Source organism: Canis lupus, chromosome 5 (genome assembly GCF_003254725.2).
Source record: "Canis lupus dingo isolate Sandy chromosome 5, ASM325472v2, whole genome shotgun sequence".
NCBI lineage: Eukaryota > Metazoa > Chordata > Mammalia > Carnivora > Canidae > Canis > Canis lupus.
Genome location: NC_064247.1, coordinates 79,834,016 through 79,847,255, shown reverse-complemented (window position 1 = coordinate 79,847,255; position 13,240 = coordinate 79,834,016). Strand labels below are relative to the sequence as shown.

Here is a 13,240-nt window from a genome sequence, read left to right as displayed (position 1 = left end):
TCTTATGGATGAGATACAGTGACTGCTTTGCTGTGCATTGTATGTTACAGGCTGATATTCAGTTTAAAAAGTTTCTGTCCTTGGCAGTTGCCTTTGCTGTGCCTGAGTGTGGGGCCTGAAAAGCCCTGTGTATGTACCAAGAGCCTGCACTACACCACATACACCTGAAGATCTTGGAACATGCAGTGAGCTGGAAGCGAGTCCAGGATTAAGAACAAGAATTTACAAATCCTGATCTTTTTTTTGGCTGTGACTAGAGTGTGTCTTAGTCCTAAATGAATATCTGATTCATAAAGTTAGAATGTTTAACAACATCACAGAGGGAACCTTGTGAAATACTCCTTGTTGCAGAAACCAGAGGCCATTCAACTACCATTTTACCTACTTACCCCATTTACCGTGTCATCTTGGTACTCAGCTTTTCTTCCCACAAAGGAAATCCATTTAAACCATCTTCATTTCTTCTCCCCTCCCTCCACCATTACTTTTACTTCATGGTATCCTGGATTTGAGTACTGATTTTGCTGTTTTCTAATTGCATGGCACTTGTTTGGATGGAAGCTCTTTGAGCTTCAGTTTTATCTTAAATAGAATGGGGATAGTATTATCCTTATGGAGCTATTGGGCAGATAAATGAACTAATGAAAATAAATTTGCTAAAGGCAATGTAGGTTCCTAGATTGGATCTGGGAACAGAAAAAGGACATTAGTGGAGAAGCTGGTGAATCCAAATAAAGTTCTGAAGTTTGGTTAATAGTAATGTACTGGTGTTCATTTTTTTAGCTTTGATAGTTGTGGTATGCTTATATAAGATAGTATGCCCTTGACTCACTTTCCCTTAATATTTTTTTTTTAATTTTTTTAATTTTTATTTATTTATGATAGTCACAGAGAGAGAGAGAGAGAGAGAGAGAGAGAGGCAGAGACATAGGCAGAGGGAGAAGCAGGCTCCATGCACCGGGAGCCCGACGTGGGATTCGATCCCGGATCTCCAGGATCACGTCCTGGGCCAAAGGCAGGTGCCAAACCGCTGCGCCACCCGGGGATCCCCACTTTCCCTTAATATTAATATCTTTCTGCTATCTTTGCAACTTTAAAAAAAATATTTTATTTATTTATTCATGAGAGACACAGGCAGAGGGAGAAGTAGGCTTCACATAGGGAGCCCGATGCGGGACTCCATCCCAGATCCTGGGATCACTCCCTGAGCCAAAGGTAGACACTCAACTGCTGAGCCACCCAGGCATCCCTGCAACTTTTCTTTAAGCTTAAAATTATTCCAAAATAAAAATGAAAAGAAACTGCTTTGCAATTGATAGTGTTACACAAGTGTCAGGTGTTTTTGTTTCAGATCCCTTTCATTAGATTATTAGGTTTATTGAACAAGTATTGAAAAAATAGGGCAGCCCTGGTGACGCAGCGGTTTGGCGCCGCCTGCAGCCCAGGGTGTGATCTGGAGACTCTGGATCGAGTCCTACGTCGGGCTCTCTGCATGGAGCCTGCTTCTCCCTCTGCCTGTGTCTCTGCCTCTCTCTCTCTCTCTCTCTCTCTCTGCATCTCTATGAATAAATAAATAAAATCTTAAAAAAAAGTATTGAAAAAATATTTGTCAAATGCCATTTTGCTAAGGACCATGGATGGTGGATGGTGTAAAGATTTACAAAATAAGGTCTCTGCTCTGTAATCTATTTAAAAGAAAATTGCTGAAGACACTGTCAGCTAGGTACTAACACAGCAGACATCAACGGGGCTGTGTGGTTGAGTAGTCAAGACCACAGGTGTGAGATCCACAGAGAGGATCAGTCTGGCTGAAGTCATGGACAGGGTCTCCAGAGAGTGGGGCCACAGTGAGCAGAGAGGTGTAGGCAAGGACACTGGAGACAGAGTGCAAGTAGTGAAAAATGAAGGAAACAAATTTGCCCTTGGTCTAGGGAAGGGGTGCAGTCTTCGCGGTGAGCTCAGTTGTCTCCATCAGAGAATTAGGGTTAATAGAGAGCATTGGCTCTTTGTATTGAATAGAGCTATAATGTAAAATATAGTTGTTCTTGAAGACATGAGTAAATTGTAACTCCTTGTCTCCTTGTTTTTGTCAATCCAGTTGTTTTCTGTACCTGAAGCTACATGATGGCTTGATCATGGTGCTCTGTCACTGGGTTACCAGTGTGACTGTAAGCCAGTAATGTAATCATCTGAACTTCAGTTTCTTCAGACAATAAGCTGTGATAGGGTGGATTTATCTCTGAGGTTCTTTCAAGCTCTCATGTTCTAAGAATGTGTATATACACATACATACACTTTTTGAGAATAGAATACAAGCACAGACACAGAAAGCTTGTCAGTGCAAGGATATCCAGCTTTCATACTCTTATTTCCAAATCAAAGTGTAGCACAAAGCTCCAAAACAGATGAGCTCCTGTGGTGAATGAAGGGCTCTTGGGTAGGGCTGTGGACAGACACAGTCTGTCCTTTTGAACTAGATTTGCATCTGTGTGAAGAGTCAGGTTCAAATAGCATTGATTGGAGGGTCTTTTTCCATTGGCATGCCATGGAAAATTAGGCTCTCTGCTTTTGTTCTTTTCCTGGTCAACAATTTCATAATAATTATTTTTTGTAGGGAGTACATGTATATCATGAGAATTTTAAAAGTATAAAAGCTCAAACAGTACAAAGAAAGTCTCCTTCCTGTTCCAGCCCTCGGGCCTCCACTTTCCTCCCCAGAGGCAGTCACTGTTGGTTTCTTATGATTCTTTCAGAGATATTCTTTGTCTATACAAGCAATATGCATGTATATTTGAAAACACACACACACACACACACACACACACACACACACAGTAGGACAATGTACATGCTGTTCCACACTTTCCCACTTAATAATTATCTTAGAAATTTTGGCATAGAATTTGAAGCAAACTTGAAGAACTTTGCCACTTCCCTCCCTTGTCAACCCAAACCAGAGGTAGGGACAATTTTAGTATAAAAAAAAATCCCAATAATCACCATGGGTTGAAATATTTTAAATATGTTTAAATCCAAGAGCTTATAATGATTTTTACACAGACTAAAATTTCATTGTTCATTTTTGGAGGATGTGAGGAAGTCAGTTCATTTTTCTGAAAACCAATAAGTGAAAGGAAAGGTCCAAGCATTTCTCCTACTTTTTCTTTGCAAACTGAACCTCAAGGTAGCCAAGTAGTTGATAAGCCAAGGACATAGTAGATTTAGAATATGACTGTTTCGCAGTCTCCAACCAATTTATGGATTTAGGCAGTAATCAGTGAGTGCTAACGTTGCAAAAGGGTGACAACCAGATGATATGTGCCTCCCGATAGAAGTATGCAACTCTGTGTGTGTCATAAACATTGAATATATAAAAGCAAAAGAATATTATAATGAACTTACACCCAGCTCTAAATATTACTGGTTCATGGCTATTCTAATTTCATCTACAGGCCTACCTACCTCTGTTCTCCACACCCATCCCCATCTCCCCCACCGCCTCTCTATTACTACATTTAAATTTTTTATATTGCCAGATGTTCTCCACAGAGATTTTAATAATTTCTTCTCCTGCCAGTGATGTATGAAAATGCCAGGTTTTCTTATATTCTTACCAGTATGTGATTAAATTTTTTATGGGTGGATGGGGCAGAGGGAGAGGAAGAGAGAGAATCTTAAGTAGGCTCCATGCCCAGCTCAGAGCTCCACGCAGGGCTTGATCTTACAACCCTGAGATCATGACCTGAGGCAAAATCAAGAGTCAGACCCTTAATTGACTGAGCCACCTGGGTTTCCTGGAATATTCTTATTCTTTTTCTTTTCTTTTCTTTTTTCTTTTCTTTTCTTTTCTTTTCTTTCTTTTCTTTTCTTTTCTTTTCTTTTCTTTCTTTCTTTCTTTTCTTTTCTCTTTTCTTTTCTTTTCTTTCTTTTCTTTTCTTTTCTTTTCTTTTCTTTCTTTTCTTTTCTTTTCTTTTCTTTTCTTTTCTTTTCTTTTCTTTCTTTTTACCAATCTGATAGTTTAAAAAATCGTACTTCATTCTAGTCTTCAATTGCATTTCTTGTCTCATAATTGAGATTGAGTATCTTTTAATAAATTTAGGGGTGATTTATATTTCCTTTACTCTGAAGTGTCTGTGCATATTTTTGGTCTTTTTCTTATTGATTTGTAGAGATTCTTTTCATATCAAAAAAATTAGACGTTGGGCCGTAATATGAGTTGGCAATAATTTTCCCCAGCTTTTGGGTTTTTTTATCTTGCTTTGCTTGTGATTTTTTTCCCATTAAAAAAAAAATGTTTCTAATGTAGTTGAGTTCATCCATCTTTTATATCTTCTAGATTTTATGTGATACTTCAAAAAGGTTTTTCTACTTTGAGATAAAAGTATTCTCTCTTTTCTTTAGTTCCTCTTTAATTTCTTATGTCAAAATTTTTGATTCATCTGGAATTTATTTTCATGTCCTGAATAAAGTAGATATAACTCTTTTCCCCAGTGTACTACCCAGTTGTCACAGCACTGTCTACTGAATGATCTCTTTGCTGCACTCGTTTAAAATGCCACCTTTGTCATATGTGTCATATAATTTTCATGGCTATTCTTCTGTATTTAGTTTTTCTTATACCTTTTTAAAAAAAACGTTTTATTTATTTTAAGGAGAGAGAGAGAGAGACCTCGAGTGTGAGCAAGGGGAGGGGCTGAGGGGAAGGGAGAGAAAGAGGCAGACTGTGCTGAGCTTAGAGCCGTTGTAGGGCTCAATGCCACCGACCGGAGATCATAACTTGAGCCAAAATCAAGAGTTAGAAGCTTAACCTATTGAGCCACTTCAGCTTACCTAGTTTTTCTTATAACTTTTAGAATGAATTTATTTAGTTCTCAAAAATATCATGATGGTTTTTTTCTTTAGAATTAAATAAAATTTATAGATTTGCATAAAGAGAATTGCCATCTGTTGTGTTTTACTAACTGCTGAACTAGAATAGGAATAGAAGTATGAAATATCGCCTTTGTGTGGGGGAAACACGAGTTGCATAAGATGGAGTTACTTATTAAACAACTAATTTAGTTGATGTGGCAGACAGTATTTCATACTCTGGGGAGAAAGCAAATGAATTGATCATAGGTAGTCTCTAAGCTCTTTTCCATTTCTTTTTTTTAACATTTTATTTATTTATTCATGAGAGACACAGAGAGTCAGAGACACAGGCAGAGGGACAATCAGACTTGCTGCAGAGAGCCTGATGTAGGACTCGATCCCAGGACACCGGGATCACGACCTGAGCTGGAGGCAGACACTCAACCACTGAGCCACCCAGGCGTCCGTCTTTTCCATTTTTTAAGAGCGGGTGGCATCACGTCATGTGAAGAAATTTTGGTTTCAGCTGGCCACCGGTTTCAGGTTAGACAGTAGGATCATGTCCACAGAGGGAGAAGTAGAGCACAGTGAGTGAGTAGTTCAGGCTCTGAAGGCAGGCAGTATGGGTGAGAATTAGGTGCGCCTTGACCTCAGCAGGTTATTTGACCTCTTTGAGCCTCAGTTTCCACAGTTGTAAAATGGGATATTAATTGTACCTAATGTGTAGGATTGTGTGTGAGGCTTATATGAAATAATTCAAAATGCTTTGCACTTTGCCTGGCACACATTGATGTTCTCTGTGCATGTTAACTAATACCACTTATATTGGAAATCTGACTCCACTGATCTGGTGGTATCTGATATATGACATTCAGTTCTTCCTGTCATTATTGAGGAGAGGCAGTAGAAAAGATACCTAGAAGAGAGCAGCTAGGTGATAAGAAGGGAAGGACCTAAAAATATTAAAGCAAGAACAGGCCTTCTTACCAGAAAAGAGAAGGTGAATGAGAAACAGGGTGGCCTATACTTACTGTATATGGTGTGGGGGTGGGGATTGGGACCAGATAGTGGAATTCTGCTTAACATAAGAAAAAACTTGCTGGCAGGACATCTGCTCAAAGATGGAATGGTTCCATAGCAAGTTCCTTGTCAGAAGCATTTAAGAAGACTCTAGATAGTACATTTGTTACATTTGAAACTGCAAAAAGAATTTCTGAATTAGAAAGATGAGGCTAAATCACAACTAAGGGATTTTCCTACAAAATTCTAGTTTAAATGTGCACACATATGCAATCACATATGTAGAAAAATTCTCTGCATATGGCTTACCCATTTTCAAAGAATTCCTCAAAAACCTTGTTTGATCTCTTTTTGAGTGGGAGGATATTGTATTGTCTTGGGGTCCTTGTGAACACCAGTGATCATCAAAGAAATAAAGAAATGGAGAAAGAAGGAGACTCGGAACAGGCTTATTTGACTTCTTTTTGTCTTTTGTTACCTTGAAGACAAGTCCCTCATCTTTGGAGCCCATCTTTTTCATCTATGATATTAATCTTTGCTCCATACTTTGAGCTTGAGTCTTTCAAAGAGCAAGCACATTGTTGGAAGTTTTTAGCTTCTTAGTGTATAGAGAGCTTTTTGAAGGAAGGTGCTATTTATGCCCGGCAGACAAATGACAAGTTTAAAGAAAAGTATGTGACCCTATAGATGTGGCATTGGCCTTGTTTCATTTAGCACCAATGTACCTCCCTGTCATCCTCTTCCTTCCTGCTACTCTTTTATTGTAATATATGTCATCATAATACTTTAGAAAAATTTCATGAAGGTATACAAAAAAGGTAATATTTAATCTATTTATTTCAGATCCATCTCTCAGTTTGGGGGGAGGGGGGCCAGAGAGCAGAGGCAGGCCATTCCTGACATGCTGTAATTTCCAAAGTTATGTTTTGTAAAACTTTGTGCTGTCACCGGATACATGCACAGTAACATTGCAGGTACCGTGTTACCACTTTAAGGGGAAAAAATGTAGCAAATGTGAACACGAGTCTGAGTTGATCTCTCAAGTATGATTTCTCTCTTTTCAGTGACTGATGAACCCGCTGCAGCCACTGATCCTGAAGAACCCTCTGTTGTTGGTGTGACATCCTCGCCTGCTGCAGTGTCGAGCGTGACCCCGAACCCCACTGCAGTGTCTCTCCCCGCTCCAGCCACACCGGCGGAAGGAGAGGAGCCCAGCACTTCAGGCACACAGCAGCGCCCGGCGGCTGCCCAGGCCCTCGATGCTCTGCCTGCTGGGTGAGTAGCCTTCCGGCCCACAGCAGCGCTTCCCCCACTCAAATCTGAGGCTCCTTCACCAGCAGAGAAACAACACGGTTATTTATTGCCCAGTGGCCTGTAGTCTCTGGGGAGGCTGCCGTGCATAGGAGCGAGCGAGGTGTAGAAGAACTGCTTGTTCTACATAAATCTTGAAAAGAATCTAAATCATCTGGGGCAGAATCAATGCTACCTTATACTATGACTTGAAACGAACAACTTGACTAAGAGAGTGTGGCTTTTATGAAACAAGGAGCTCATTTTGCCTTCCTTAGTCTTTGGAGAGTGTTCGTCTAGATCCTCCTCAGAAAACTGCTTTTCTCTGTTGAATTTTATCTTAGCAGTCTATGGAGGACATTAGGCTCTGAATATTACTGTATATTACTCCTGTAATAGAGGGGCTGCTGTTAACATGGACTGCTAGTTTTCTTGGCATCCATCCTTTAGTTCAGAGTTAAATCTGATGGTAAAGACCTTGGATGATAAGAAGATGGCCCCATTAAGCCAAAAGGGAGTTGAAGTTTGGCTGTATAGTGAATAGAGATTAAGAGCATGGGCCAGGGGATCAAACAGATCTGGCTTCCAATCCCCCTTGGATCCTATGTGACCTTGCTCAAATGGCTTGCTGTCTCTGTAAGGGGGAGTTAATAATCATGCATACCTCCCTAGGAAGTTAAGAGCATTTAGGAAGCACTCACCCAATGGTGAATGATATTTTTGAATTGATTGTGAAGGAACCGCAACGGAAGGGAACTGAGGTCTTATCTTGGCCAATACAGTCACAGTTAGGGCCAATCCTGTTGTGGTCCTGAAGTCCATCCTGGTTATCAGTTTGGTACCAAGGAAACCGGTGTCTCTATCACCAGAGTCACTGGTCTGGCTGATGGTGGTGGTAGTGGCGTGTGAGTGGGTCCTCTGAACCCTTGTTATTCATAAAGGAAAGGAAAGGGTGCATGGTCTCTTGCTTGATGTATATATAATATGCCCTGTCTTCTTAAGCCTCTTTAGAAAACTCACTTGTTAAAAACAAAAATCGTAAATCTGAAGGCAGATGTGATTTTTACCACGTACGTATCATATCCTTAGCATTTGGCCCACTACCTAACATATACTTTAATAAAGTATGATGAATAGATGAAAAGTATTACAAGTAGTTCCTCATACCTCGAACCTGGAGAGATGGGGTAATGAGAGGTAACTGAGAAGTTTTTGTGAAGTTTTCGATTTTGCGAAAAGATTAATAACCAATTGCTTGTGTCCAACTCTTTTCTACGGAGATTTATGTTCTCTTTTTGTATGTGGTAAAGGGTACTAGAAGGACCTTTGTTTGGTTTATAATTTCAGATCTGTATGCTGTAATTTGGGGGTAACAGAGCAAAATCATTTTGGCAGAAAGGAGAGAAAATGGCCGCCTGTGTCCCCTGTGAGCTGTTTGTTTTCTTTCCGCTGAGCAAATGCCTGGAAGGCCGGCTTCGCTCCTGTGTCAGTCACAGGCAATTAGGGCTAATGGCTCAACATGTCTTTATGTGGGGTGTGTGTGAGGGTTACTGTTCTCTGGGATTGGGCTCTTCCTGTTTCCAGGCAGCTGGAAGACTCCAGGCCCTGAAAACACTCTTTATTCTAAGTTTGGCAGATGGAGCAGCCCAGGGAAGCTGATTCCCCACCCCCATCCTTGCCAGAGGCTGAAGCCCTTTGCTGAGGTAGAGCCTGAACAGTCTCTTTTCCTCAGAGCGTTTAGAATGTTACGAGATTCGTGTGTGGGTCTGGGGAGGCCACTGCCCACTGCTAACATGTATGATGGTTCAGAGAAGGGTATTGAGACCCAGTGTTCCATCTGAAGGCCCTAAGGTGCCCACCCCTAAGATGGTGGGAGCTTAGTACTTTGCACACTGTCTCAAGGCCTGGGGATTGGAGATCGCCACCAGAACTGCTGACGGCGTGGCATGAGGATGGCATGCTTTCAGTTTGCTGCTGTGTGATGGCAAATCAGAGGACATACTCCCTGAAGTGCCCTTGCCACCTCAATGACCTACCGTCACACACTAGCTTACTTGCAAGTTCAGGAGCTCTGATTAAGATGGGTTATTCCTTTATTCCTGGTACCCGGCTTCACGAATCAGGAGACCAGGTTTCACCTTTTTAAATAAAACTCTGAGCATGACATTTCACACCTGGAATGCTGCTGTGGCCGCGCATTGTCTTTAGGGATAACTTCTCAAATCCTTAACAAGCCCTAAAAAGCCCCACGTGATATGACCTCACTTCACCCTCAAGCCTTCCATGGAAGATTCTGCTTTGCTCTCTAAGCTCCAGCCTTAATGAGTTAGGTTAGTTTGACCAATGTACCACCTTTTCTCTGGACTTAGGACCCTCCACCATGCAGCTAGCTTTTGCCGAAAACTTCCTCACCATTTTTTCCATTAATCAATCAGCATTTCCTCTGGGAAGCCTTGATCCTTGGTAGACCAGGTCAAACGGCCCTACCTCCTGTGACACTCTGTTCACATGTGTATTTGCTTGTTTCACGTCTCTCTGCCCTGCTGAGCTGTAAATCTCAGGACGACAGAGAGACACAAAGTAGGCCCCCCAGATGTATTTGTAGTGAATAAATTTAAATGCTTTTTTTTTTTTCTTTCTTCACCTGGATGAATGTGTTCTGCTTCTTTGATACCTCAGATAGCAACTGTGACAGGAATATTGCATTTTCTTCCCAGAGGCCAGAGCAGAAAGCTGTCATCCACTGGGCTGATTGGCTTTGGGTTCAAATATGCATCTCTCCTGGGTCCTTGTGCACTGGGAGATCCCACGGAGCATATCTCCTCTTGACTAAGGCATTTCTGAGCCACTCAACACTGCTTTATCAAGGCATCTGGCTGACCATCTCTTCCCAACTTGATCTTCTGAACCCCTTCAGTCTCCTCTACTGTGCGATGACCAAGGTTCCCTGGGGAATCCCAAGGGCCCATCTTCCTGGTGACTGCATTGCCTTTCTGAAACATGCAGCATTTGCGACTTTTTTTTTTTATAAGATTTTTATTTATTTATTAATAGGAGACAGAGAGAGAGAGGAGACACAGGCCGAGGGAGAAGCAGGCTTCCTGTGGGGAGCCCAATGTGGGACTCGATCCCGGGACCCCAGGATCACGATCTGAGCCAAAGGCAGATGCTCAACCACTGAGCCACCCAGGCGCCCCATGACTCTGGTCTTAAAGAGTTTGCACACATCTGTATGTTTTAAGGACCAAAGACTACAGAAGGCTGGGGTGCATAAGTCCACAGACAGAGCACCCCTCGGCTCCTTTCTCTTTCCCTGTCTCCAAAGTCATTGGCTTCCTGCACTTTTAAAATTTAATTAGCATGAAAGAAGCCAAGTGGAAGGGTGTGGCATTTTCAGGTTGCAAAAGTACGTGGAAGGAGGGGGTGCCGGGAAGGCTGGGGGGACATGGCGAGATAGTGGCCCAGGCAGTGGGCAGTGGGGAGTGAAGCCACTTTGATCAGTTGGCCCCGCATCTGTTTTTTATCAGTCCCAAGCCCACTTTGGGAACCAAATGCTCATTAACAGACCGTGTGTACACGGCTTAGGTAAACTCCAAGTGCGTCCTGGGCCCTGCAGCTCACTCCGGCCGCCGCACACAGAGGCACATTATTTGCCTCTGGCAGCCTGCGCTCTGCTGTGGTTTCTTACATAAGGGAGGCCGTTGTGTTTGGACTGCCGACTTACCTCAGCACTGCCATTTCACACCATCCTTTTTCTCCCGCAGTCATTGGCTGGCCTGTGTGTTTCCTGCCTCAAAGTAGAATTAATTGAGGAGGGCTGTTTTCTAGATCTTTCGGATTTGCCATCTCCCCTACCCCTATACCCAGTGATGGGCATCCAGAAGCCCTTTGCCCCACATGCTCCTTGAGACGCTATCAAGGATGACAGTCTGCTAAGAGTTCTTGGATATTTTGTTTGTATAGAGCTTTAAGAGACGTTGGAATTTGGAGCTTCTCTGCTAAGTTATAAACCAGCCGCTGCCATTGCATTTCATTCCAAACTCATTTTTGGCACTCGCCAAAAGATCCTTACCCGAGGAGTTTGAAAACAGTACTTCTTACACTGTCTGTGAAGAACTAGACCTCTTTTTTCCCCTGTTTTTGTTTTATTTTCTTATTTTCAATCTGTTAGGAATCTTTACTTTTGCTCTCTACTTATCCACTGATCATGTATTTAGATGCTGTGGCAACACCAAATTGGTACGAAAGTTCCTTAATGCTTAGAAACTTCTGTACTTTTCTAGTTGCTAAACAGTAACAGTTTAGACCGTGGACCATGCTTTGAGTAGCACCAGATTAAAGGATTATACTGGGAGATTCTGTGCCTTTTTTGCTGAATATGGTTTAGTTCTTGGCCATGCAAGGACTATTACCCGCTTAGGTAATGCTGAATATCAGCACTTGCTTCTGACTTCCTCCCCCTCATCTCAGAATGAAACCTTATTTCCAAAGATTCTTACGTCGTCCAAGGTTGGTCCATGAGACGTTCTCACACTACTACACGTATGTATAATTTGAGTTTCCATTCTTACTACACTTTCTTGAGACTCCTCAAGAGCAGAGATTATTGTGTCCATCTTTGTATCCCCAGCACCTAGCACAGTACCTGGCTCCGAGGGAGATGGGGTGAGAAATATTTGTTAATGACCAGATAAATGATTTCAATTTTCTGAGTAGCATTTAAGATTGAAAAAGATTCTTCTTAAGTAGAAAAAGAAAATAGTGAAGAAGAATAGCAGTAACAGACAAACACCCAGATTTAACCATTGGTGCTTTCCAGATTGTGTGTATTTTCCCCTGATTATTAGTAATAGCTAACATGTGTTCAGTGTTTACAGTGTGTAGGGGATGCTAAGTTTTGCCCTTGGATTATTTGGTGCAGTCTTCACAACACTGTGTGGTAGCTGCTTTTATCCAGATTTTACAAATGATGAAACCTTAAGCAATTTGCCCAGGACCACATATACAGATACATACACATAAATACATCTCTACCAAAATTTGATCATCTTACAGTATGTGCTTTTAAAACTAATTTTTTTATTGTAAAATGTTTTGAGCATGCCTATAAGAGTGGAAGAGTAATATGAGAAATGCCTGTGGGCTCACCAGCTCTGTCGAATTTTAGCATTATGCTGTATTTGCTATGGACTTCCCCTTTTTTAACTTCTTGATGAAGACATTACAAATACAGTAGAAAGTGTCTGTGAACCGCTTCCTGATTCCATTCCCTGTATACACAGATACATGGAACTTGGCATATTCATTTAAACCGCTATAAGGTATTCTAGTGTATGAATAGATAAATTTTTATGTATAATTCAAATTTATATTTATTATATTTATAATAAATATAGATATATAAAATATAAAAACTTATATAAGTATTTAAGCATCTATATTATATTATTTTAATAAACATTTATATTTAATTATTTTTATATATAATTATGCCTTTTGTTTGTATATTTAATAATAGCTTAGTAAATGTTTGTATATTTTATATTTTTACTATTATTATCTCCTCACAATTATAAACATGCTACAGTGAAGTTTTTCTGTGCATATCTTTTTGTCTGCATGTCTCTCTTTTTTAAAAACGATTTTATTTATTTATTTTACAGTGAGAGGGGTAGAGGGAAGGGCAAAGAGAGAGAGAGGTAATCTCAAGTAGACTCCCCGCTGAGTTCAGAGCTTGAGATGCAGGGCTAAATCCCAGGACTCTAAGATCATGACCTGAGCGGAAACCAAGAGTCAGACGCTTAATCAACTGAGCCACCCAGATACCCCTGCTTGTGTATTTCTCTAAGGCATGTGCTGGACCTGGACCGTCTTTACTGTAGGGGTTGAAGATCTTCAATATTAGTATATATGATCAAATTGCTCACCAAAACTCACACTCCCATGAGCATACATAAGGATTCCTGCTAAAACTTAGTATTGTGAGATTTTTTTTTTCCTTTTGGCTTTTTTGATGGGTATGATTGGTGTCTCTTTGTGGTTTTAATTTGAATTTCCTTGATTACCATTGAGATTGAAC

General features: G+C 41.0%; 1 protein-coding gene across 5 annotated transcripts in view; it reads left to right on the top strand.

Moving 5' to 3' along the window:
* The window catches only part of WWP2 (WW domain containing E3 ubiquitin protein ligase 2), a 145,746-nt gene that overhangs the window by 96,796 nt on the left and 35,710 nt on the right, over positions 1-13,240 (top strand). For all 5 annotated transcript variants that reach the window (XM_025426689.3, XM_035717040.2, XM_049110748.1 and 2 more), the window contains one exon: positions 6,936-7,146. In XM_025426689.3, coding sequence (XP_025282474.1) covers positions 6,936-7,146 — 211 coding nt within the window. The remainder of the gene's footprint in view (positions 1-6,935; positions 7,147-13,240) is intronic.